The sequence below is a fragment of the Mixophyes fleayi genome, chromosome 1, assembly GCF_038048845.1.
Source record: "Mixophyes fleayi isolate aMixFle1 chromosome 1, aMixFle1.hap1, whole genome shotgun sequence".
Taxonomy (NCBI): Eukaryota; Metazoa; Chordata; class Amphibia; order Anura; family Limnodynastidae; genus Mixophyes; species Mixophyes fleayi.
The window spans coordinates 89,060,922-89,087,845 of NC_134402.1; the positions used below are offsets into that span (position 1 = coordinate 89,060,922).

At 46.2% G+C, this 26,924-nt stretch overlaps 1 protein-coding gene across 1 annotated transcript in view; it reads left to right on the forward strand.

The window, feature by feature from the left end:
- LOC142119689 (putative ATP-dependent RNA helicase DDX60) overlaps positions 1-26,924 on the forward strand; it is a 388,335-nt gene that overhangs the window by 253,789 nt on the left and 107,622 nt on the right. Inside the window, exon 29 of the mRNA XM_075194180.1 lies at positions 7,711-7,863. Coding sequence (XP_075050281.1) covers positions 7,711-7,863 — 153 coding nt within the window. The remainder of the gene's footprint in view (positions 1-7,710; positions 7,864-26,924) is intronic.

Here is a 26,924-nt window from a genome sequence, read left to right on the forward strand (position 1 = left end):
ATAATGACCAATGAACTGAGGAGCTAGTTTCATACAAGGAGTTTTGAGGTGAATATTTTTTGTAGAAAGCCATACTTTATCACCAATCTTGAAGGCAGGCGTAGCCCGGCGCTTCCTATCAGCCACAAATTTATAACGTTTTGAGGATTTCTTAAGACAATTCCTTACTTGGTTCCAAATAGACACAAATCTGCACTGAAAGGTATTAACAGCAAGAACCTGGGTGGGAGGGAGGGAAGTGAACTTAGGAAAGGATGGATGGATGCCATAAACAATGGAGAAGGGTGATGCAGAAGTCGATTCATGGAGGGTGTTGTCTTGCACAAATTCAGCCCATGGTAGAAGATCTACCCAATCATCTTGATTTGCAGAGGAAAACATTCTGAGGTTTCCGAATCTTGATTGACATGCTCAGTCTGTCTATTAGACTGAGGGTGATAGGAGGATGAAAAATTTTATTGGATCCTAAGAAGTTTACACAAAGCTCGCCAGAATTTGGACACAAACTGGACACCTCGAACCGAGACAATTTCAGCGGGACAACCATGCAACCGAAAGATCTCTTTGATAAATTGCACAGCAAGGACTAAGGAGAAAGGAAGACCAATGAGTGGAATAAAATGGGCCATCTTCGAAAACTGATCTACCACAACCCAGATGGTGTTATGTTTCTTACTAGGTGGTAGGTCGGTAATAAAGTCCATGCTAATATGTGTCCATGGTTTGTCGGAATGGGCAGAGGAATAAATTGACCTGCAGGAGACTGACGGGAGGACTTGTGTTGGCTACAAATATAACATGAGGAGACAAACTCTTTGACATCAAGGTGGAACTTTGGCCACCAATAGTTCCGAGAAACCAATTCAGTGGTTTTACGAACTCCGGTATGACCAGCAAAGCGAGTGGAGTGGAACCATGCTAGAAGTTTTTTTGGGAGATTAGCTGTAACAAAAGTCTTCCCAGGTGGCGGTGAACAGGCAGTAGTCAAAGTAAATGTAAGTAGGCATTTGGGATCCAGAATAGGTCGAGATGGTGTCTCCTCAGTGTTAGCATCAATACTGAAAGCCTGGGACAGGGCATTAGCACGTTTGTTTTTCTCTCCAGGTTTAAATGCGATGCAGATATCAAAACGAGAAAACAAAAGGGACCATCTAGCTTGTCTAGGGTTTAGACACTGAGCATATTGTAAATACAGAAGATTTTTATGATCTGTAAAAATAGTAACGGGATGTCTAGCCCCCTCCAACAGATAGCGCCATTCTTCCAAGGCCGTTTTAAGAGCAAGTAACTCTTTATCTCCAAAAGCATAATTTTTCTCTGCCGGTAAAAAATTCCTGGAGAAAAATGCACAAGGATTAAATAGATTGAGATGGGACTTCTGAGAAAGGACAGCCCCTACTCCCACATTAGAGGCATCAATTTCAAGAAAAAAACGTCTGAGAGATGTTGGGTTGCTGAAAAATAGGTGCTGAGGAGAATGCTTTTTTAAGGAATTCAAAGGCCCTCAAGGCCTCCGGAGGCCAGGATTTAGGGTTGGTGCCCTTCCGTGTAAGGGAAACAATGGGTGCCACGATGGTAGAATACCCCTTAATAAAGCGTCTATAATAGTTTGAAAATACCAGAAAATGCTGTACTGGTTTTAAGCCAAGAGGAGAGGCCACTCAATTATTGCTCGCACTTTTTCTGGGTCCATCTCCAATCCCGTGCCAGAGACTATATAGCCAAGAAATGACATCTGAGGTTGTTCAAACAAACACTTTTCAAGTATACAAAAAAGTTGATTCTTGCGGAGTCGTGACAGAACCTCTGCCACATGAGCACGATGTGATGAATATTCTGGGAAAAAATCAAGATATCATCTAGGTAGACTACAATATCATAGAGGAGATCCCTAAAAATCTCGTTAACGAAACTTTGAAACACCACCGGGGGGACATTACAGAAACCAAAAGGTATAACCAGATATTCATAGTGGCCGTCACGGGTGTTAAAGGCCGTTTTCCATTCTTCGTCTGCTTTGATTCTGATGATATTATAAGCTCCTCTGAGATCAAACTTGCAAAAATATCTTGGCTCCCTTGATGCGGTCAAAAAGTTCAGTAATAAGTGAGATGTGAAATCGGTTCTTAATCGTTCTAGCATTAAGACCTCAGTAATGGATACACAGTCGTAGCGAACCGTCCTTTTTTTTTTTAACAAAAAAGAATCCAGCCGCAGCATGAGAGGAAGAGGTTCTGATGAAACCACGTTGAAGATTTTTTACATAGTCAGACATAGCTAGGGTCTCTGGCAATGATAAGGGATACACACGGCCTCGAGGAGGAAGTTGGCCAGGTTGGAGGTCGATAGGACAGTCCCAAGCTCGATGTGGAGGAAGGTGTTCTGATCTGGTTTCGTCAAAGACATCCAAAAATGATGAATATTGCTTTGGAAGGAGATTACACTTGACTTCTGAAGAAATGCTAGTAGAGGCAAGTGGGTGAACACGAGAAAGACAATCCCGAAAACAATTTGGACTCCAGGATAAAACTTGGGAAGTAGTCCAATCCATTTGAGGCGAATGTTGTTGGAGCCAGGGCAGCCCCAGGATGACCGGACTGGTGGAGGACGATAAGACATGGAAAGAGATCATCTCTTTGTGTAGTGCTCCCACCTGCAGGATGATACGCTTAGTGCTGGCCTTGATTAGTCCATTAGAGATACGGGAACCATCGATAGCAGTAAATGATACAGGATGCTCCAAGGGAAGTGTAGCCAAAGAACCTAGAGACACGAGGGAAAGAGAAATAAAGTTCCCAGCAGCTCCTGAATCCAACAAGGCTTAGGAATGGATAGGGTCTAATGGGCCATACAATATAATGGGAAAAGAGCAAATCTTAGGTAAGCTGGACTAAGGAGAGGATTTAATATTACCCAATCTGACCTCTCAGGCACAGATTAGGGCTTGGCGTTTCCCGAATTCTTGGGACAATTGCTAAGCATGTGACTCGGGTCAGCACAATAAAAACACGGTTTGTTCTTAATTCTTTGGCCGCGCTCCTCCGGAGTCAAGCGTGATCGTCCTAGTTGCATTGGTTCATCCTCAGAAGTGGAAGAAAAGTAACGTTGTGTTGGCCTTGGCGTCGGGAATTATCCCTCTCAGCAGCCCTTTCGTGGAAGTGAATGTTCAAACGATTCAAACGATTACATAAGAAAATTAGGGCATCCAAGGTAGTTGGTAGTTCCTGGGAGGCCAGAGCATTCTTGATTTTATCGGATAGTCCTTGCCAAAAGGTAGTCACCAAGGCATCATTATTCCAGCGCAACTCGGATGATAAAGTGCGAAAAGTGATGACGCATTGAGCCACGGACTGTGAACCCTGGCGGAGTCTAAGGATACTAGGTGCAGCAGAGGTAGCTCGACCAGGCTCATCGAAATTTTTTCTAAAGGCAGCGCTGTCAGAGAGAAGTGGATCACCATGCTCCCAGAGGTGAGAAGCCCAGGCCAGGGCTTGGCCAGAAAGCAGCGAGATTAGATAAGCCACCTTAGCTTTTTGAGTAGGAAAATTCTGAGGTTGTAGTTCGAATTGAATCGAATACTGGTTGAGGAAGTTTTTACAAATCTTAGGGTCCCCATCGAACTTGGAAGGAGAAGGGATCCGAAGAGTAGAGGTGGAGGTGACTGGTACCTCGAGAGCAGGAAGATCAGGAGCCAGAATGACAGGAGGAGGTGTGGAGGCAGCAACTTGAATAGAATCTATTCTGGAAGCCAGTGTTTGAAAACATTGAAGGAGTTGTCGCTGAACCCCGTCTTGTTGTTCCACCCGGTTAAGTAAATGCTGAAGCATATCTTTAGCAGAAGGCTCCCCAGTAGAATCCGTCATGGCCTGTTGATACTGTCACGGTTTGGTAAACTGGATTCTTAGATCTGCCCAACTTGACACTACTCCTTGAAGGAGTTGTCGCTGAACCCCTCTCGGCTAAAGCCAGGGGCCACTTCTCCCTTCTTATTCTCCTTGATCTCTCTGCAGCCTTCGACACCGTCGACCACCCCCTCCTCCTCCAAACCCTTCAGTCCTTTGGCCTCTCCGGCCCTGTCCTGTTCTGGTTCACATCTTACCTTGCTGACCGTTCCTTCTCCGTCACCACCTCTGGGTCTCTCTCCCCCCGTCCACCCTTCCAGTCGGGGTCCCTCAGGCCTCTGTTCTGGGACCCTTACTCTTCTCTCTTTACACCTCTTCCCTAGGTGAACTCATCAGCTCCTACGGCCTCAACTATCATCTCTACGCTGACGACACTTAACTCTACCTCTCCTCTCCTGATCTCTCTCCCTCCCTCCTCTCTAGAGTGTCCGCCTGCCTCTCTGCCATCTCCTCCTGGATGTCCTCTTGATTCCTCAAACTTAACCTCACCAAAACTGAACTCAAAGTCTTCCCTCCCCCTCGCACCTCGCGCCCTTCGGACCTCTCTATCACTGTCGACAACACCTCTATCTCCCCTGTCCCCAACTTCGCTGCCTTGGGGTCATCCATGACTCCTCTCTCTCCTTTGGCCCCCACATTCTCTCTCTTGCTAAATCCTGCCGCTTCCAGCTGCGAAACATCGCTCGCATCCGGCCCTTCCTTTCCCAAGATGCCACTAAATGTCTTATTCACTCCCTGATCATCTTCTGCTTGGACTACTGCAACCTCCTCCTTACTGGCCTTCCCTACTCTCACCTCGCTCCCCTTCGATCTGTACTTAACGCTGCCGCTAGGTTTATCTTGCTTTCTCGCCGCTCCTCTTCTGTCTCCCCCCTCTACCAATCCCTTCACTGGCTCCCCTTACCCTACAAAATCCTGTTCAAGCTCCTCACTCTTACATACAAGGCCCTCGCCAACTCCACTGCACCCTACATCTCCTCCCTCCTCTCTATTCACGCTCCACCCCACCCTCTCCGATCGGCCAATGACCGTCGCCTCTCTTCCCCCCTGATCACCTCCTCCCACGCGCGTATCCAAGACTTCGCCCGCTGTGCCCCCCTCCACTGGAACAAGCTCCCTCCCGCCATCAGAACTTCCCCAATCTGTCCAGCTTCAAACGGTGTTTAAAAACCCACCTTTTTCTTTCCAGTCTCCCACTTAACTTCCTACCTGTTCTTCTGACTCTTCCCCTTCATTCCCCTTCCCCTAGCCTTCACTCCCCTTCATTCCCCTCCCCCTATTCATTCCTTCTTCCCTTCCTCCCTCTCCTGTGTCTCTCTGTCAGTCTACCCCACCCTTTAGAATGTACGCTCCTTTGAGCGGGGTCTTCTCTCCTCCTGTCTTCTCCACTATTAACTCTGCTCGCCAGCTTCCCTGCCTTCCTCCTCTTCTCCCGTCCCCTCTCGCTCCCTCCTCTTCCCCCTGGGGGTCTCCCTCTCATCCGTGCCCTCCCTCCTTGGGGCCGTTGTTGGCAGACATTCCCCTCTCCCCGCCCCGCTAGCTGTGCCTTGAGCTCACTGAGTTACTGTGATTATTGTTTACTGTACTGTGCTGTCTCACCTCGTATTGTAATTTCGTTTGTCCCTTACCAGGAGTGTCAGACGAGACCCTTAAGGGGAGTAAGTAGCATAAGAAGAACAAGATGCTGCAGGGAAGCTGGAACACAAGGCCTGTAGCCAACGGGACAGTGGAGTCAGATGGAGCGTAAGCTCTTAAGCCAGCGGCAGAGTAGAGACAGGTGGAGCGTGAGCTCTTCAGCCAGCGGCACAGTGGAGACAGATGAAGCGTAAGCTCTTTGGCCAGCGGCACAGTAGAGACAGGTGGAGCATGAGCTCTTTAGCCAGCGCACAATGGAGACAGATGAAGCGTAAGCTCTTTGGCCAGCGGCACAGTAGAGACAGGTGGAGCGTTAGCTCTTTAGCCAATGACACAGTGAAGATAAGTGGAGCGTGAGTTCTTTAGCCAGCGGCACAGTGGAGACAGATGAAGCGTAAGCTCTTTAGCCAGCGGCACAGTAGAGACAGGTGAAGCATGAGCTGTTTAGCCAGCAGCCCAGTGGAAATAGATGAAGCGTAAGCTCCTTAGCCAGCGGCAGAGCCAAAACAGGTGGAGCGTGAGCTCTTAGCCAGCGGCACAGCGGAGACAGGTGAAGCGTGAGTTTATTCAGCCAATGACACAGCAGAGACAGGTGAAGCGTGAGTAGTTCAGCCAGCTGCACAGCGGAGACAGATAGGCGCTGAAGATCCAGAGTAGAACACACAGGGGACAAGACGGTAAGTCTAACCAGGCAGGTAACTCGATCAACAGGCACTGAAGAGAAGGGGGAAGTGCCTTTTAAAGTTTGGAGCCAGACTGATTAGCCAATAGAGAACATGCAGAGGACATAAAGGACAGAGTACGCGCATGCGCAGATCCAGAGTCAGGACGCCAGCAACTGAAACGTGAATCAGTGAGGAACAGGTGAGTGTTTCGGTCTTCGGTTATGGAAGCCGAACGACCGTCATGTGACAGGGTGTCAATTCCAAAATATTTGAGTCTAGGCCTCCTCAAGTAGTCATCGATGGTCAGCAAGAGTACTTAGTGGAAACAATTTTGGATTCCAAATGGGTCCAAGGTCAAATTCACTACTTAGTCCTCTGTAAGGACAAGACAAGCTTTTAATAAGCAGTTTCCTATTAAACCTGGATGTAGGGATAGCTTAGTATGTCCATTTTGCGTTCCAGGTGGTTGCTAGACAACTGTGAAACTTCTGGCCGATCTTGCAGTCATATGATTTTAACCACGAATAGCTGCAGGGAGGCTCACTTATGATCGAGTGTTGTGATTGGCCAGCAGCACTATAAATCACAGGGAGTGCTTAGTTTACCTCCCAGTGATATTGTAGCTGTGCTGTTTGTGTAACCTGATATATAGTTTCTATTTGATTATCTGTTGCCTGACCCTTTTCCTGTTGTTGGATTTTTCCTTGTTTGCTGCCTGTTTTGACCTTTTGGCTTGTCTTCAAGACATTTTGTAGTTGCATGCTAAAATACTTTAAGAATAGCAATAACATCATTAACACATACATGTAATAAAAACAAACTAACCTTAGATCTAAAGAGGAAAAGTACTGCAGAGAAACAATACACAATATATTTTTTATTTATCATAAAAATGCAGAGGTGTAACACATTTTTTTTTGCTGAAAAGTACCTATTTGTCTGCAATACGGACACACATGTAAATGCTTCATAACGCATTTTGAAGTGCATGAAGATACTTTGTATGACCAGTTACAGGATTGTGGTTTATGATTGCAAAAAGTAAAAAAGTCAGTTCAAAATCATACACAAAAGTGGAAACTGCTCAAATCAATTTATAGGCCATAACAGGTGCTTGCCTGCCAATCCAATTTTGGACCACCCTCTTTGCTAAGCTTAAAAAAATATTATAAAGAGCAGCAGAATCTCCGGAAGATATAAATAGTGTAAATGGTAGTTAGGCTATGATTAATTTTTCTTGCCTGCAAAGCCCCTTGTCTTGTCTGTGCCCCCTCCACCCTTTATGTGCTCTGTACATAAGCAGTACATAAGCAGTGAATGCAGTAAGCTTTCATGGAAGAGACCATTCAAGACTCAAAGCACTTTTACTAGCCAATCAAGAACTAGAACTCCTGCATGTGTCTCAAATATGTATTAAATGCATAACAAACTGTAATACTATATAGTTTATTATTATTTAGAAGTATTAATAATTGTACACTACCATGTAAATGCTATATCTGTTACAGACATTGGAAAAAATTCATTGGCATTCAAGATATTCAAGTTGTGCAGAAGAACTTATATCCTTGTCAGAAAAAGGCATTGGCTACCACCATGGTGCAGTGGATGCTAAAGGAAGGCGTCTTGTTGAGATGCTATTCAGCATGGGGTACATAAAAGTGAGTATTTTACAGCACCCACAGCTATGTAATTGAAGTACAATTTATTATTTTCTTGTACAGTCTTGTGGTATTTGATTCAATACTTTTCATTATGACACTGGAAGCAGATATTATGATATTAACAGCAGTTAATGTTATAAGTAATTTTAATCTGAATATAGTACTGGATATAACAAACGCACTTAAGGAGATGTGCCATCTCCTGAAACAAATCAACACATATCTTAAAAATGATAATCGTTTATTACTGTACTGAATGTATTATAAACAATCTACATCACTCTTTAATGGCATAGTTAATAGGGATTCTGAAAAAAGGATACATGTCCATTAAATTGTGCCTTTTGTAAATTCTAGTTCTGTAGATTATGGCAATAAACCCTCTAGTAGGTTGTTGCTAATGTGCCCTCACAGGGGTACAATCCTTCCTGAATTCCATTATTTCTATTTCTCATTAACTGCTGATACTATTAAATGTAATTTTTTTGAAAAATCTAGTCAATGTATCTACCATCAACGTTTTACAGTCTGACTATCTTTACAGTGAAGGCCCCTTACCTATGTTTATTGGGAAACTGCCTTTTCATGATTTATAGCAGATTTCCTTTTGTTAGCAGTGCTCATATTTGTGTGGCCATTTGAACAGTAGAAGTTGTATAACAAAATAAGTATTGGATGAATAGAATTTGTAAATTTGCTAAAGAGCAAATCATAAAAAAGTGATTTTTTAAAAAAAAAAATCCGAATATAATGTCTATAATTAAAAAGAGATGTATCCAAAAAAGGTGAAAGGAGTTTGATATGATGAATATATTGCCACTTTACCATAAACTAAAAAATATTATAATATATATCAATAGTATCAATAAAGGTGCAAACAAACACATATTAAATAGGAACAATACATTCATGAGACTGTATTCTAGATTGTAACAAACAAATTGTCACAATAAAAACATTTCCCATGTTATAATGTTTGGGTCTAGCCCAGTTTAGTCACCTACAAAGCGTAATACTTTTTAGCAAAAACATTATTACATAATCATATTACATATCCCAATCATCCCAATTTAGGCAGGACAGTCCCAATTTGAGGTCTCTGTCCTGCCATTCTGATCAGGACAGCTTCTGATAGGTGGGAAAGTTGGGAGACATTCTGTCTACTGTTGCTCTACATGGTAGAGCAGCAGTGAACGGATGTGCGCATGACAATGAAAGCATTTGGAGGGGAGGAGAGAATGGGGCAGCCTAGCACTTCAAAAAGTATGGCCATGCCCCCAGCATGTCGTGGCCACACCCCTATCCCGCTGCTGGAGGGGCAGATTGGAAATTTAATGAGGCTCTGGAAAATACTCTAAAAGTGTCCCCTTGTAATAGGGGTGGCCAAATTATCAGTAGGTACTATGAAATGAGTAGGAGGAAGGCGAATGTTGTGTGTGCCACAATGCAGGTGTTTAAGGGAATGACCAGCACAAAAGAATTGCTTTAGACTGTGTCCTCCATCCCTTCAAACACACTTGCAATGCTGCTTGCACCACTATTAGGTGCATTTAGCTCCCCATTAAAGCAGACCTCCCTTAAAGCATACCTTCCTGCAGTCCTGAGTGCATGAGACAGTCCCACTACAATTGAGAAAGTTGTCAAACAATCTCTTTTCTACCTGTTCTTGCAATTTTCACTAACTGCTGGTGTCCTAAGTTCAGTTTCTGGTTGGCCAGATCCTGGAATGTTGAGTCCTGTTTGGAAAAAGGAAAGATACGATTTATCTCCTAGGAAGACGAGCAACTAATAATCAATCTAGTTCCCCCAACCAGCTCCAATTGAAATCACACTTTACAGCCCCTCCACATTACAGCAATCCCACCACAACAATACCTCCACATTACAGCAATCCTAACACAACAATACCATATTTCTTGTTTGCCAAAAAATAAGTTATTCAGAACATATTCAGCCAGAAATAGATTTTTTAAGAAACCATTTAATCTTTTGTAACATATAATGGACTTGACTCAGAAATGGACTTGATGCTGACAAACTCAATTGCATGCATTTCATCTTTGAATGCAAATGACACTTAATACTGCCTTTGACTTCAAGGGCAGAATGGGGATAAGAAGGGGCAGATGCACATAGGCAATGTACAAGGGTATACCAAGGATGAGCATATGTACATTTCTCCAATTCAGCACTGGTCAACCCTGAGCTACATCTTTCTAGCCGTATCACTGGAATCAGCTACAGGACAGGTATAAGTGCCGACTGATAGTGAAGATTGACGCGTATACATGTGTTTGCAAGCAATGTCGGACTGGGGCATGAAGGTCCCACAGGGGGAATACAGTTATAGTAGCCCAACAGAGGGGGTGTGGTCAGCCACTAGAGAGGCATAACCAAACCACTAGAGAGGGTGTGGTAAGCCCACGAAGGACAAGCAGCACCATAGTGTGGTATATATAGAATGCAGTGTATATATAAACAGTCTTGACTTGCCTCTTAAATTGGGCAGAACAGTCACCAAAAATCAGGATTGTCCCACTAGACTCAGAACATTTGACGGACTGTCCTACCTATTCTTGTCACTTTCACCACCTGTGGCTGCTGGTTTCTTTCATTGTGGCTTGTCTGCATCCTGGAATGTTGGAGGCTCTATTTGGGAACAAAAAAATTCCAACCAGTCCCGGCATTAAATCAATAGGACCCATGATTAATACTTAGGCCTTCCTTCAGCCCCAACATTAAAATAATAGTATTCCCATTTAATAAATTAACCTATTTCCCTCCCTCCAAACAGCCCCAGCAATAAATTAATAGCACTGTCACTCACCGGACCGTGAGTGCCTCTTCCCGGACATTTAGGAACCGTGGTCGTCCACCATCCTGAGGGTCTGCGCATGCGCAGCCCTTTTCTATACTTCAGTGTATACCCCTTTAACTCAATTGGCAGATCAGGCAACCTCCCTATATTAAGCACCTGTGGTCAACACCACGTTGCCTGATCTTGGAGTCTCATTCCTCATGAGTCTCTGAAGGTGTTCCTGTATTCCTCGTGTATTCAGCGCTGCTGATTCCTGTGGTTTCCAAGCCACTTCTATTCCTGTGGTTTCCAAACCACTTCTACTACTGTGGTTCCCATACCACTTCTACCATCAACTGTATCATCAGGACTGTTTGCTGATTCCTATCCGCTGCCTCCGTGCACTACAGTCTTCTATACCACTTCTACTACTGTGGTTCCCATACCACTTCTACCATCAACTGTATCATCATGACTGTTGCTGATTCCTATCCGCTGCCTCCGTGCACTACAGTCTTCTAAACCACTTCAACGTTATTTTATATCAATGTGACTGTTTGCTCATTGCTATCCGCTGCCTCCGTGCACTCCAGCTTTTACTTCACTCACCTGCTTCTCATCAAGTCTGTTTGCTGATTTCTATCCGCTGCCTCCGTGCACTACAGTCTCCTGCTGGCAACTCGCCTGTGTTCATCATCGTGACTGCCAGCTGACTACTATCCGCTGCCTCCGTGCACTACAGTCTCCTGCTTGCAACTCGCCTGTGTTCATCATCGTGACTGCCAGCTGACTACTATCCGCTGCCTCCGTGCACTACAGTCTCCTGCTTGCAACTCGCCTGTGTTCAACATCGTGACTGCCAGCTGATTACTATCCGCTGCCTCCGTGCACTACAGTCTCATCTCATCTTTGCTGTGGCTTCCTCGAGACTGCCGCTTTCATTACCATCTGCTACACTTCGTGATCTACAGCTCCTGCCCTGCGCTGCACTCCTGTTTCCCATCGCTGTTGGTTCCTGTGGTTGCTACTGGTTACCTCCGTGTGCCGCTGAGTCCTGCCGCTGTGGTCAGCGCTATCGTCCATCTCCTGCTGATCCACTCTCCACGCCTTCACGTGTTCCACTGGTCTCTACCCTCCTGTCAGCATTGGATTTGTATCTCATCTACTACCCTCTGCTGGATCATCTCCATTCTCCTGGGTCCCCTATGAGTCCAGTTCCACGTGTTGCTGACTCCTGTGGATTCGTGTCCCTGTCGGTCTACTCACCTGTGCGCTGCACCTGCTAGACCGCTGCCTCACCTATCCAGGGACTTCCTATCCAGTCGGTCTCCAGCCGCTCAGGTACCGCTGCAATCCCATCTGACTGCTACTGCTGAACCACGGTATGCATACTTCTCATTGACTGTGCTGTGTATTGCATATCTTGCTGGACTGTGTTTGGTTCTCTCTGGAGTCTGCTATCCGCTGAGTCTATTGCCATCATTGACTGTGTTATCATTGTGCTGGACTACTTCAAGAGACTTTCTAGATTGCAGACCTGATCAGTCATTTACATATATATATATATCTATATTGTGCATATTACTGTGGATCGTGTATAAGGTGCCTGTGTATATCCTGTGTTGCAGTCTTCCCCTGTGCACCTCCTCACATATATATTCAGTGGTACAACTTGCTGATGTCAGACCACTGATCCCTGTTTCCGGTATCACCTGTTCCATCATCCTCTCACATAGCAGTGGTACAACTTGCTACCGCAGACCACTGACTACCTGGATACCTCCACTTGGATTCCATTCCTTCACTCAGACAGCGGTGCAACTTGCTACCCGCAGACCGCTGACTCTCATCACCTCCTTGTTTCTGTTGGACATTCCTCCTCACTATAGCAGTGGTACAACTTGCTATCGCAGACCACTGACTACCTTCACGTGTCCTTGTCCATACAGTTCCTTGTGTATTATTACCTCATTATTACCAGTGTTGCTAGTCATAGACTTTCCTGAGCATCTCATCGGCCATCATTTCATGTTCCGTGATCACCCAGCTACCAGAGTACTCTATTACCATCTACATTGCTCTGGTAAGCCTACCATCTGGTGATCCCTGGGTAAAGACTCCTAGTGCCCGTGACAGTAAGATCAGGCCATGACAGACCCAGATGCGGAACCTACCGCCAAAGAGATGCTGCAACATCTGGTTAGCCGTGTGGAACAACAGGATGCCCGCCAACAGCTGTTACTTCAGTGTTATCAGTCATTAACCTCCCAAGGAACATCTGGACAGACTGTGACAGCTACTACTGAAGCTCCTGTGCTTTCCTCCGTTTCCCCATTGCCATCCCAGGTGTCTACAGCTTCCACGCTTCACCTGCCTACTCCGTCAAAGTACGATGGAGACCCCAAAACTTGTAGGGGTTTCCTTAACCAATGTTCAGTCCATTTTGAGCTCCAACCTCAAAATTTTTCTACCCATCGTTCCAGAGTGGCCTATCTTATCTCTTTGTTTTCAGGACAAGCCCTGGCTTGGGCCTCCCCTCTGTGGGAGAGGAACGATCCAATATTACAAGATAGTGCCAAATTCATTTCTACATTTCGAAGTGTGTTCGATGAACCAGGTCGTGTGACCTCCGCTGCTTCCAGCATCCTCCGTCTGCGACAAGGATCTCATACTGTAGGCCAGTACGTCATTCAATTTAGGATTTTAGCCTCTGAACTTCAGTGGAACACTGAAGCCCTAGTTGCCGCCTTCTGGCAGGGGCTTTCCGATAAAATTAAAGATGCACTGACTACTCAAGAGCTTCCTTCGTCACTTGAAGATTTGATCTCTCTATGCCATCGTGTTGATATGAGATTTCGTGAAAGAGAGGCTGAGAGAACGACTTCTGCTAAAGCACCTCTTCGCTCTAACCCTCAATTTCGTCCAGTGTCACCTGCTGTGATTCCCATGGAGATAGGACGTTCCAAGTTATCTTCTGAGGAGAGGAAACGAAGAGTCAAGAATAGACTCTGTATCTATTGTGCTGATTCCACTCATGTCCTCAGCTCCTGCCCTAAGAGATCGGGAAATGCCAGGCCCTAACTAGTTCTGGAGAGGTGAAGTTAGGGTCCCTGGAGTCCTCTCCATCGTCTATGAAATCTAAAGTCTGCGCTTTTGATGTGACTATTTCCTTTGCTACCAAAACCTTTGAGTCACAGGCATTGATTGATTCCGGAGCAGCAGGAAATTTTATTTCCAAATCGTTAGTAAATCAATGGTCTCTACCAGTGATTACCTTAAAAACTCCCATTACTGTGACGGCTATCGATGGATCACGTCTCATCAACGGTCTCATCACCCAGAGTACGTCTCCAGTAACCCTTCAGATTGGTGCTCTGCATCATGAAGAGATATCGTTTTTAATTCTTCCTGTGACGACAAGTCCGATTGTCCTAGGCCTTCCATGGCTTCAGTGTCACTCTCCCCAGATTGACTGGCGCACCCCTCAAGTCACGTCTTGGGGGTCTGAATGTCACCATCATTGCCTTTCCCAAGTCATTCCTCTCAAGGTACAGCAAGCTTCCATCTCAGCTATTTCACCGGGACTCCCTCCTCAATATGCTTCATTTACCGATGTTTTTGATAAAGCTCAGTCTGAACGTCTTCCTCCTCATCGTTCTTGGGATTGTCCGATTGATCTTCTTCCTGGCAAGACTCCTCCCAGGGACCGGGTCTATCCACTCTCGTTACCTGAAACTCAAGCTACATCTGAATATATACGGGAGAACCTCCAGCGTGGGTTCATTCGACCTTCCACCTCGCCCGCTGGAGCTGGGTTCTTCTTTGTCAAAAAGAAGGATGGATCATTACGCCCTTGTATAGATTTTCGTGGACTCAATGCCATTACTATCAAGAATCGGTATCCCATTCCGTTGATCACTGAGCTATTTGACCGCATCAAGGGAGCCCGTATTTTTACTAAGTTGGATCTTCGTGGTGCCTACAATTTAATCAGAATCCGTTCCGGTGACGAATGGAAGACAGCGTTTAACACCAGAGACGGGCATTACGAATATCTGGTAATGCCTTTCGGGCTATGTAATGCCCCCGCTGTTTTTCAGGGCTTCATCAATGAGATTTTTCGGGACTTATTATATGTATGTGTCGTCGTCTACCTGGACAACATATTGATTTTTTCACAGGACCTGCCTTCTCACCACCAACATGTGGCAGAAGTCCTCTCCAGGCTACGGAAAAATTCATTGTTCTGTAAATTAGAAAAATGTTCATTCGAATTACCCCAGATTCCATTCTTGGGGTATATTGTTTCCGGAGTTGGTCTGAAGATGGATCCTGACAAAGTAAATGCTGTACTACATTGGCCCCAGCCAACTACTCTTCGTGCGATCCAGCGTTTTTTAGGTTTTGCCAATTACTATAGACGCTTCATTCAAGACTTTTCTTCCATTGCATCTCCTATTGTGGCCCTGACTCGAAAAGGGGCTAATCCTAAGCAATGGTCAACTGAGGCTATTCAAGCCTTTCAAACATTAAAAGAGTCCTTCTCTTCGGCTCCAATCCTTCGTCAGCCTGATGTGACACTCCCCTTCTTCCTAGAAGTAGATGCCTCTAATGTGGGCTTAGGAGCTATTCTCTCCCAACGCTCGGAACAGCAAAAATTCCACCCTTGTGCCTTCTATTCTCGGGGTCTCCTACCCGCAGAGAAGAATTATACCATCGGAGACAAGGAATTACTGGCTATCAAAGCCGCATTAGAGGAATGGAGATACTTGTTGGAGGGAGCTCGCCATCCGGTGACGATCTTCACGGATCATAAGAACTTGTCATATCTCCAGTCTGCCCAATGCTTGAACCCTCGTCAAGCAAGATGGTCTCTTTTCTTTTCCCGTTTTGAATTAATGATTACCTTCAAACCAGCTGCCAAGAACAAAAAAGCTGATGCCTTATCTAGAGCCTTTGTTACGTCCTCTGATATAGAAGAGGTTTCCAACCATACCATTCTTGACCCCAAATGTATCTCACTGGCTGCTTCATCCACCAAAACGCTACCATTTGGGAAGACCCTCGTGCCTCCTACTCTAAGGAGGAAAATCCTTTCGTGGTTCCATGCCTCTCGTTTTTCTGGACACGCCGGTGAACACAAGACTTTTGAGATCCTCTCTCGAAGTTACTGGTGGCCTTCAATGAGGAGAGACGTCAAAGAGTTCATTGCTTCCTGTGAATTATGTTCGCAATTCAAATCCTCCCGCAGAACCCCAGCAGGGTTGCTGCGACCACTACCCATTCCGTCCAAACCATGGACCCATATTAGTATGGATTTCGTTACTGACTTACCACCTAGTAAGAACCATAACACTATTTGGGTGGTAGTGGACAGATTTTCGAAGATGGCTCATTTCATCCCTCTGTCTGGTTTGCCTTCCTCGTCTATCCTGGCTGAACATTTCATTAAAGAGATCTTCCGTATCCATGGATGTCCATCTGAGATTGTGTCTGATAGAGGAGTACAATTCGTGTCCAGATTCTGGCGAGCCCTTTGTAAAACCTTGGGCATACGATTAGCACTCTCATCTTCTTACCATCCGCAATCCAATGGACAAACCGAACGTGTCAATCAAGATCTTGAGACTTTTATAAGGATATTTTCATCAGCCAATCAAGACAACTGGGTAGAGTTACTCCCTGGGCTGAGTTCGCCCATAACAACATGTACCATGAGTCATCATCCAAAACTCCATTTTTTGTGGTCTACGGTCACCATCCGTCTTTTCCGGAATTTCCTGCCCTCCCGCCCACCCAAGTTCCTGCGGTGGAAACTGTTTGTCAGACCTTTAAAAATATCTGGTCTCAGGTCAGAACCTGTTTAAAGAAGACATCTGTCAAATATAAATCTTTCGCTGATAAGAAGAGGCGGGCTATTCCACCACTAAAAATTGGAGATCGTGTCTGGTTATCCACAAAAAATATTCGTTTGAAGGTTCCATCCATGAAATTCGCCCCTCGTTTTATTGGTCCATATAGGATCATTCAAGTTATCAATCCAGTATGTGTGAAACTCCTTCTTCCTAAGAGTCTTCGGATTTCTAATGCCTTCCATGTATCTTTGCTCAAACCTCTTATTATCAACCGTTTTTCAACTCCTCCCTCAGCTCCGCAGCCAGTTCAAGTTCATCAGGAGGAGGATTTTGAGATTACCGAGGTACTAGATGCAAAAATTTCGCGAGGAGTCCTCCACTTCCTCGTTCATTGGAAGGGCTTTGGTCCTGAGGAGCGCTCTTGGATCAAAGCTGAAGATCTTAATGCTCCTGCCCTTTTGAAGAAGTTTTACTCCAAAAATCCGGACAAGCCCGGTTCCAGGCGTTCTGTGCCCACCTTTAAAAGGGGGGGTACTGTCACTCACCGGACCGTGAGTGCCTCTTCCCGGACATTTAGGAACCGTGGTCGTCCACCATCCTGAGGGTCTGCGCATGCGCAGCCCTTTTCTATACTTCAGTGTATACCCCTTTAACTCAATTGGCAGATCAGGCAACCTCCCTATATTAAGCACCTGTGGTCAACACCACGTTGCCTGATCTTGGAGTCTCATTCCTCATGAGTCTCTGAAGGTGTTCCTGTATTCCTCGTGTATTCAGCGCTGCTGATTCCTGTGGTTTCCAAGCCACTTCTATTCCTGTGGTTTCCAAACCACTTCTACTACTGTGGTTCCCATACCACTTCTACCATCAACTGTATCATCAGGACTGTTTGCTGATTCCTATCCGCTGCCTCCGTGCACTACAGTCTTCTATACCACTTCTACTACTGTGGTTCCCATACCACTTCTACCATCAACTGTATCATCATGACTGTTGCTGATTCCTATCCGCTGCCTCCGTGCACTACAGTCTTCTAAACCACTTCAACGTTATTTTATATCAATGTGACTGTTTGCTCATTGCTATCCGCTGCCTCCGTGCACTCCAGCTTTTACTTCACTCACCTGCTTCTCATCAAGTCTGTTTGCTGATTTCTATCCGCTGCCTCCGTGCACTACAGTCTCCTGCTGGCAACTCGCCTGTGTTCATCATCGTGACTGCCAGCTGACTACTATCCGCTGCCTCCGTGCACTACAGTCTCCTGCTTGCAACTCGCCTGTGTTCATCATCGTGACTGCCAGCTGACTACTATCCGCTGCCTCCGTGCACTACAGTCTCCTGCTTGCAACTCGCCTGTGTTCAACATCGTGACTGCCAGCTGATTACTATCCGCTGCCTCCGTGCACTACAGTCTCATCTCATCTTTGCTGTGGCTTCCTCGAGACTGCCGCTTTCATTACCATCTGCTACACTTCGTGATCTACAGCTCCTGCCCTGCGCTGCACTCCTGTTTCCCATCGCTGTTGGTTCCTGTGGTTGCTACTGGTTACCTCCGTGTGCCGCTGAGTCCTGCCGCTGTGGTCAGCGCTATCGTCCATCTCCTGCTGATCCACTCTCCACGCCTTCACGTGTTCCACTGGTCTCTACCCTCCTGTCAGCATTGGATTTGTATCTCATCTACTACCCTCTGCTGGATCATCTCCATTCTCCTGGGTCCCCTATGAGTCCAGTTCCACGTGTTGCTGACTCCTGTGGATTCGTGTCCCTGTCGGTCTACTCACCTGTGCGCTGCACCTGCTAGACCGCTGCCTCACCTATCCAGGGACTTCCTATCCAGTCGGTCTCCAGCCGCTCAGGTACCGCTGCAATCCATCTGACTGCTACTGCTGAACCACGGTATGCATACTTCTCATTGACTGTGCTGTGTATTGCATATCTTGCTGGACTGTGTTTGGTTCTCTCTGGAGTCTGCTATCCGCTGAGTCTATTGCCATCATTGACTGTGTTATCATTGTGCTGGACTACTTCAAGAGACTTTCTAGATTGCAGACCTGCTCAGTCATTTATATCCATATATATATCTATATTGTGCATATTACTGTGGATCGTGTATAAGGTGCCTGTGTATATCCTGTGTTGCAGTCTTCCCCTGTGCACCTCCTCACATATATATTCAGTGGTACAACTTGCTGATGTCAGACCACTGATCCCTGTTTCCGGTATCACCTGTTCCATCATCCTCTCACATAGCAGTGGTACAACTTGCTACCGCAGACCACTGACTACCTGGATACCTCCACTTGGATTCCATTCCTTCACTCAGACAGCGGTGCAACTTGCTACCCGCAGACCGCTGACTCTCATCACCTCCTTGTTTCTGTTGGACATTCCTCCTCACTATAGCAGTGGTACAACTTGCTATCGCAGACCACTGACTACCTTCACGTGTCCTTGTCCATACAGTTCCTTGTGTATTATTACCTCATTATTACCAGTGTTGCTAGTCATAGACTTTCCTGAGCATCTCATCGGCCATCATTTCATGTTCCGTGATCACCCAGCTACCAGAGTACTCTATTACCATCTACATTGCTCTGGTAAGCCTACCATCTGGTGATCCCTGGGTAAAGACTCCTAGTGCCCGTGAACAAGCACTTACATTTAATAAATATGCCTATTTCACGCAACCATCGCTGCCATTAAATAATTCATAACCACATTTAAATAAATAGACCTCATTCTTCCCACACTCACCCCATCATTCAATGAATAGCCCCCAAACCACCCCATCTTAAATTAATAGTTCCCATTATTAAATTAAATTGCCCCACCATCACCTCACAAACAAATGAGCACCACCTACCTCTCGCACACACACATTACATTGCCACAAGCCCCCTGCCCTCACACAGACACACCACACATTACATTGCCACAAGCCCTCTGTGTCATTACATACACACACATGACATTGCCACAAGACCCCTGTGCCATCACACACACCACACATTACATTTCCACAAGCCCCCTGTGCCGTCACACACGCACACTACATTGCCACAAGCCCCCTGTGCCGTCACACACGCACACTACATTGCCACAAGCCCCCTGTGTCGTCACACACATACACTACATTGCCACAAGCCGCCTGTTCCGTCACACACGCACACTACATTGCCACAAGCCCCCTGTGTTGTCATACACGTACACTACATTGCCACAAGCCCCCTGTGCCTTCACACATGCATGCCACAAGCCCTCTGTGCCATCACACACATTACATTGGTAAATGTCCCTGTGCCATCACACACACATTACTGTGTCCCTTTATGATCACCAGGCTGTGCCCCCTTATGACCACACCGCACCCTCCTTGCTGCTCCCCCCTTCACCTGGCCTCCTTACATCATGCTGTGCCATGCTGATTTTGCTCCCCCCTTCACCTGACCCCCCTTCATCTCTCTGTGCCATGCTGCTTTCCTCCCCCCTTCATCACTCTGTGCCATGCTGCTTCACCCCCTTCATCACTCTGTGCCATGCTTCTTTCCTCCCCCTTCATCACTCTGTGCTATGCTGCTTCCCCACCCCTTCATCACTCTGTGCCATGCTGCTTTCCCCCCTCTTCATCACTCTGTGCCATGCTGCTCCCCCTTCATCACTCTGTGCCATGCTGCTATCCCCCCTTCATCACTCTGTGCCATGCTGCTTCCCCCCCTTCATCACTCTGTGCCATGCTGCTTCCCCCCTTCATCACTCTGTGCTATTCTGCTTCTCCAACCCTTCATCACTCTGTGCCATGCTGCTCCCCCCACTCTTCTCCTCATCACTCTGTGCCATGATGCTTTCCCTCCCCCATCTCTTGGACCCCCTTCATCACTCTGTGCCATGCTGCTTCCACCCCCCTTCATCACTCTGTGCCATGCTGCTTTCCTCCCTTCATCCTTGATCCCTCTGTGCCATGCTGCTTCCCCCTTCATCACTCTGTGCCATGCTGCTTTTCTTTCCCCTTCTTCGCCTCATCACTCAGTGCCATGCTGCTTTCCCTCCACCATCTCCTGGTCCCCCTCCATCACACTGTGTCATGCTGCTTTTGCTCCCTCTTCTCCTGGCCCATCACTCTGTGCCATGCTGCTCCCCCCTTCATCACTCTGTGTCATGCTGCTTCCCCCCTTCATCACTCTGTGCCATGCTGCTTTCCTCCCCCCCTTCATCACTCTGCTTTCCCCCCTTGCCTCCGTTCCTTTACTTACCTTTCTATTGGCTTCTTTCATCACCTTTCTTCTCTTCTGACTTACTTGCAGGCTTCTCTCTGCCCCGCTCCTCACTGAATGTCGGGCGTGACAAGATGATGTCATGCCCGACATCCAGTCCGAATGGAGCAGGGAGGAGGAAGGAGGTGAGCCAACGCCACGATGAGGTAAGTATTTTTTTTCTTTAAAAGTAACTGCTCCCCCCACCAACGGAAGAGGGTGGAGCCGTCAGACGTCGGGGCCCACCTGGGAATACCCCGGCGGGCCAGTCCGACTCTGTTGCAAGTAAGACAAACTGTAAAAAAGCATTTTATGTACAGTACGCATTAAGAATATGCTGATTTATGTATTTCATGTAAAGAAAAAATATTTTTTTATAAATGTATTTTTATTAATGATTATAGTATTAAGAGTTGGTAATGTATTTAATGTTTTTTTGCATGTGTTCTCATGTGACTTTATATTGCACCTTTGTTTGTTCGTATCCTACAGTCTGTTCTGTCTGCATACGGCAAGTTAAGTATAGCCACACCTTGATTATACCCATATTCAAAGGGAAAAGTTTCTTGAGATCCGCTTGTACTAGAATACGGGCGTATGTTCCAAGACAAATCAGGCTCTGTGTGTGATTAACTTTTGGCAATCTAATTCCAAGAAGTCAATCAAATCCCTTCTCTGCCCCTTTCCTCCACACCCTCCACCTTCCCTCTCCACCCCTGACTTTGCTTCTTACTTCAAGGGGGAAATTGTCTATATCAATCATGACATTCCCCCCTTACGGCTCTCCACTCCCCCATCCCAGTAAATTTCAAAGTCCCCGGTCCACCTTCCCTCCTAATTACACACTCCAAGGTCCCCTCAGTCCTCCCCTCCTTTTGCCCCTCAATCTGTTCCCTTGACCCTGTTACCTCCACCACTGCAACATTGCAAAGATTCACCTTTTCCTCTCCCTGGATGTCACAGTGGCCATCATCTAGGCTCTTGTCATCTCCGACCTTGATTATTGCAATCTCCTCCTCTCTGTCCTGCCTGTCAAATGTCTGCCCCCCTGCAATCTGCCTTAAATGTGGTGTTGTGAGTAATCTTCATCTCCCACCGTTCCTCTTCCACTGTGGCTTTCTGCAAACCCCTCTATAGTCCTACAGAATGACCGTCACCTCTCCTCCTACCACAACCTCACACTCTCACCTTCAGGATTTCCCCTGTGCTGCTCCCCACCTTTTATTTAAACTCCTTTCCCCATGTGAACAGACTTACCCACAACCTTGAATCTTTCAAGCACTCCTCACCTTTTCACGCTTGTCTACCTAAACCTATCATAAAGCAATTCCCTCCTCACACTCCAACTGCCCCATCCTCTCCTTTCCCTCTATCCCTATTACCTCCATTTGCTACCCCACCCCATCCGAAACAACTGCCTCTATTTTCTCCATCAACCTTTTTTTATTGTTTCACCCTACCCCTATCAACTCTGTTTACTTCCCTTCTCTTGACTGCTAACTCTCATAAGCTTGGCCGACTCTACCTCCTACCTCCTCATCCTCTATGTAATGTTATGTCTAATATAGATGCTTTCTATATTGTCTCTTCTTGTATTGATTTTTACTGATTCTTTTGTTTCTAATGCCCATATCTAATCTGTATATTGTTATGTTTATATTTTCTTGATTGTGCAAAACTGTAGATTCTGTGGCACTTTATAACTAAACTAACATGATGATGATAATGGGAAGGGCAAGGCGAGGAGCAGGAAAAGGAGGGATGAATCATCCCAGTGCTAATCTTCGTGGCACATGTAATATGGTGGTTGGTCCTTTGGGAAAGCCTCCAGCCTACCTTTGGGTCTCTCCAGCCTACCTTTGGGTGCCTTTAGCCTACCAGGAAAAATGTTGTAACAATGTTACAGAAACATATTACACTTTATTTCCTCATTGATCTCAAATGGTTTTAAATGATTTAATCTACTATTTCTCTTACAACAAAAATCATTTATCCCACTTATCAAAGTAATGCCTTCTATTTAGCTTGTTATTTCCTTGTGCTACATATATGGTATCCATTATCCTTCTCTTTTCATCTATCACCGGAAAGTAAAGGTAAAAGAAAAACAAGGTGTGTATATATATATATATATATATATATATATATAGTGAAAGTCACTGGATTAGTGTTGAATGGCAGAGGTATATGTCCCAGGCTTTCTGCCTTGTTTACGTTAAAACACCAGGGACATTCTTTATGTGCCTGGAAAAAGCTTCTCAAAGGATGTCTCCCAGCTGTAGCAAAATATGGTAAGAGTCCCTGGTGTTATGGATGGAGAGAGAGGGTGGGCTCCATCCATTAGGCCTATAGACTGTGTATTTCAAGTTACCCATGAAGCTGCTGGCAATCAGGAGTTGTACCTGAGTGGTGCCTGAAAAATGCTGCAGCTCTGCTCAATCACTCTCTCAGACCTGGGGAGGAGGATGGATGCCTCCTGAGAGAGACACTCTGATAATGGTGAGCAAATATCTTATGTTTGGTATGTGTCTGGGACACAAGATCCCTGTCACAACTTGTGCTTAGAGTACCTGCTAACGTTGGTGCAACTTGACTAGAAGGTGCATAATCTAATGTGCCCCTGGTTTTCACAAAACAGGCCTATGCAAGGAAGTATGGGCTCTGCTGCAGGAGACACGCAGGTCGCGGTCCTTCACTGAGTCGTATAGCTTGCCACTGAATGAGAGTAGTCAAGTGAGCCAGTCTGGTAACATGCTGGCAACGAGGTACAAGGGAGAATCCAGAAGAGAGGTCAAACAATGCCGAGTCTGTAACTTTCGGGAGCGAACAATACACAGAGAAAATCCAAAGGAGTAGTCAAACAATCCGGGTAGTGAGGGCACTGGAGATCACAGGGTAGTCAAACAAGCCAAAATCACAGTAGGACGCTGGAGCAGGAAAAGACCTGATACTCTGGCACAGGCATGGGTGGGAACAGGGGCTCCCTTAAATAGTGCTGACGGCCAATAGAGAGAGAGGCGACGGCACTGTCATCAGCCACCACCGAAGTTTAGAATAGCGTCCCGTTGCCTGGCAACCGGACGCGACAGGAGCAGAGACTGGCAGCCGTCCCGAAGGAGCAGCCGGGCGGCGCCTGACAGTATACCCTCCTCTCCTCTCATCCCGTTGTTTATTAAATTCTTTAAGTAGTCGAGGAGCGTTTAAGTCCTGTTTGTCCACCCAGGACCTCTCCTCTGGACCAAACCCCTTCCAGTAAACTAGAAACTGTTGACGGGCATGTAACATGCGTGAGTCCAAAATCCAACTGATTTCATATTCTACATCAGAAGAAGACTGCACGGATGTAGGTCGAAAAGGAGGCCGAAAGAATTCGTTGAGCACTAAGGGTCGTAGTAATGAAACATGGAAGGTGTTGTGGCATTTGAGAGAAGGAGGTAAACAAGGTTAATAACCTGTAAGATAGTGTAAGGACCAATAAATCGAGGAGCTAGATTCATAGACAAAACTTTACGTCTCAAATCCCTGGTGGATAGCCAGACTTGGTCTCCTACAGCAAGAAGTGGCATAGGTCTCCGCCGGTGATCAACAAAGGTTTTATGATGTTGGGTGGCTTTAAGTAATGCTGCTTTAGTCCTAGACCAAATAAGCAAGAACTCCCGGAGGAAAGAGTCAGCAGCGGGAACCATGGAGGCTGAAGACACAAAATGATACGGAAAAGTAGGATGAGTTCCGAATACAATGAAGAATGGAGAAAATCCTGTAGATTCATGGACATGCTGGTTGTGTGAGAATTCGGCCCAAGGAAAAAATTGAGACCATTTATTCTCATTATCAGTATCATAAGTAAAGCAATGAAGGAAGGTCTCCAGGTCTTGGTTTATCTGTTCGGTCTTGCCATTGGTTTGAGTGTGGTACCCTGAAGAGAATTTTAGATTTGTACCAAGGTTTTCACAAAAGGCTCTCCAGAAGTGAGAAGTAAACTGGACCCCTTGGTCAGAGATGATCTCTTTGGGATAGCAATGAATCCTGAAAATCACTTTGATGAAGATGTCAGATAGACGACTAGCAGAAGGCAACCCACACAGTGGGACAAAGTGAGCCATTTTAGAGAACCTGTCGATGACGACCCATATGGTGTTATATCCAGCACTGGAGGGAAGATCTGTAATAAAATCCATGGCAATACTCTCCCAGGGAAAATTGGGAATGGATAGCGGATGAAGCAAGCCAGCAGGAGCTCTTCTGGAAGATTTATGTTGGGCACAGACAGTACAGGCCACAATAAATTTACGAATGTCTGAATGGACTTTGGGCTACCAGAACCGGCGACAAAGTAATGCGGTGATCTTCTTAATCCCGGCGTGACCAACAATGCGTGCGCCAAATGTAAGGTCTTGAGTCGTAGATGGACCTCCACAAAGGATCGACCAGGAGGGGCAGTACAGGTCTCTGTTCTGGTGAGAGCTACTATACTTGAAGGATCTATGATGGATTGAGGTTCCAACACGGTCAAGCGATCCAAATCATCAAAGGACTGTGATAAAGCATCAGCCCGCCCGTTTTTGACGCCTGAACAAAACGTAAGGACCATATTGAACTGTGTAAACAAGGATGCCCAGCGGGCCTGACGAGGGTTGAGACAGCTGGATTCCCGGATGAATGCAAGATTTCTATGGTCTGTAAACACAGTGACTAAATGAAGAGCGCCCTCCAGAAAATGACGCCATTCCTCCAGTGTGGATTTGATGGCCAGAAGCTCCTTATCACCAATTCCATAGTTACTTTCACTGGGAAGAAACCGTCTGGAGAAGAATCCACAAGGAGTGTGAGTGCCTGAAGAAGATCTTTGAAAAAGAACTGCTCCGATACCAACAGATAATGCATCAACTTCCAAGAAGAGTGGTCATTCCTGATCAAGTTGAGCAAGAACTGGGGCAGAGGAGGAAGCCTTTTTTAAAGTGACAAAGGCTGCAATGGCCTCCGGAGACCAAACTCTGGGGTTAGCAGATTTCTTGGTTAATGTTGTGATGGGTGCAAATGATGGTAGAAAAGTCTTGGATAAATTGTCGGTAGTAGTTGGAAAAACCAATGAATCTCTGAATCGCTTGGAGACCCTGCGGTCTGGGCCACTCCAGAATAGCGGATACTTTAGCTGGATCCATCCGCAACTCCTTGCCGGAAACAATGAATCCAAGAAAGACACTTGTGGAACCTTAAATACGCATTTCTCTAGTTTGCAGTAGAGGCAGTGTTTGCTTAGTCTGGATAGGACCTCTTTGGGAGGAAAGGTCCCTAGAGAACACCAAAATGTCATCCAGATAGACTACAACGGAGATATATAATAAGTCCTGGAAGATCTCGTTGACAAACGATTGAAAGATGGCAGGGGCATTACAAAGGCCCAAGGGCATTACGAGGTACTCAAAATGCCCATCCCTGTTATTGAAGGCTGTCTTCCATTCATCTCCACTTCTAATACGAATCAAATTGTAGGCTCCTCGAAGGTCGAGTTTAGTGAATATCTGGAAACCGCTGCTCCTGTCAAACAAGCCGGAGATAAGAGGTAGAGGGTAACGATTCTTAACGGTGATGCGGTTAGGGGGACGGTAATCAATACATGGGCGTAGAGAACCATCCTTCTTCTTAACAAGAACATCCCTGCTCCGGCCAGAGAAGAAGACGTGCGCATGAACCCACGTTTCAAATTTACGCAAGCTGGGCGAAGCAATGGAGACCGTGGCCACACTGGATAATGCTGCCGCAGAGGAGGTTACCGCAGGAGGGGCGGTCAGAGAACTTTGCAAGGCATCAAAACGGGTGACCATTCCCTGGACCCAATGAAGCAGGTGGGCCTGAGCCGACTCTTGCTATTCAACTCGCTGAGCCAGATGGAGGAGTAGGTCACGGGCTGACGGTTCACCTGTACCCTCGGTGGTCATTGCCAGAGTATACTTTCACAACTTATGCTTAGAGTATCTGCTAACATTGGCGCAACTTGAGTAGACGGTGCGTAATCTAACGTGCCCCTGGTTTTCACCAGGAACCCCTGCAAGGAAGTATGGACTCCGCTGCAAGAGAAAAGCAGGTCGCGGTCCTTCACTGAGTCGTATAGCGAGGCACAGAATGAGAGTAGTCAAGTGAGCTGGTCTGGTAACG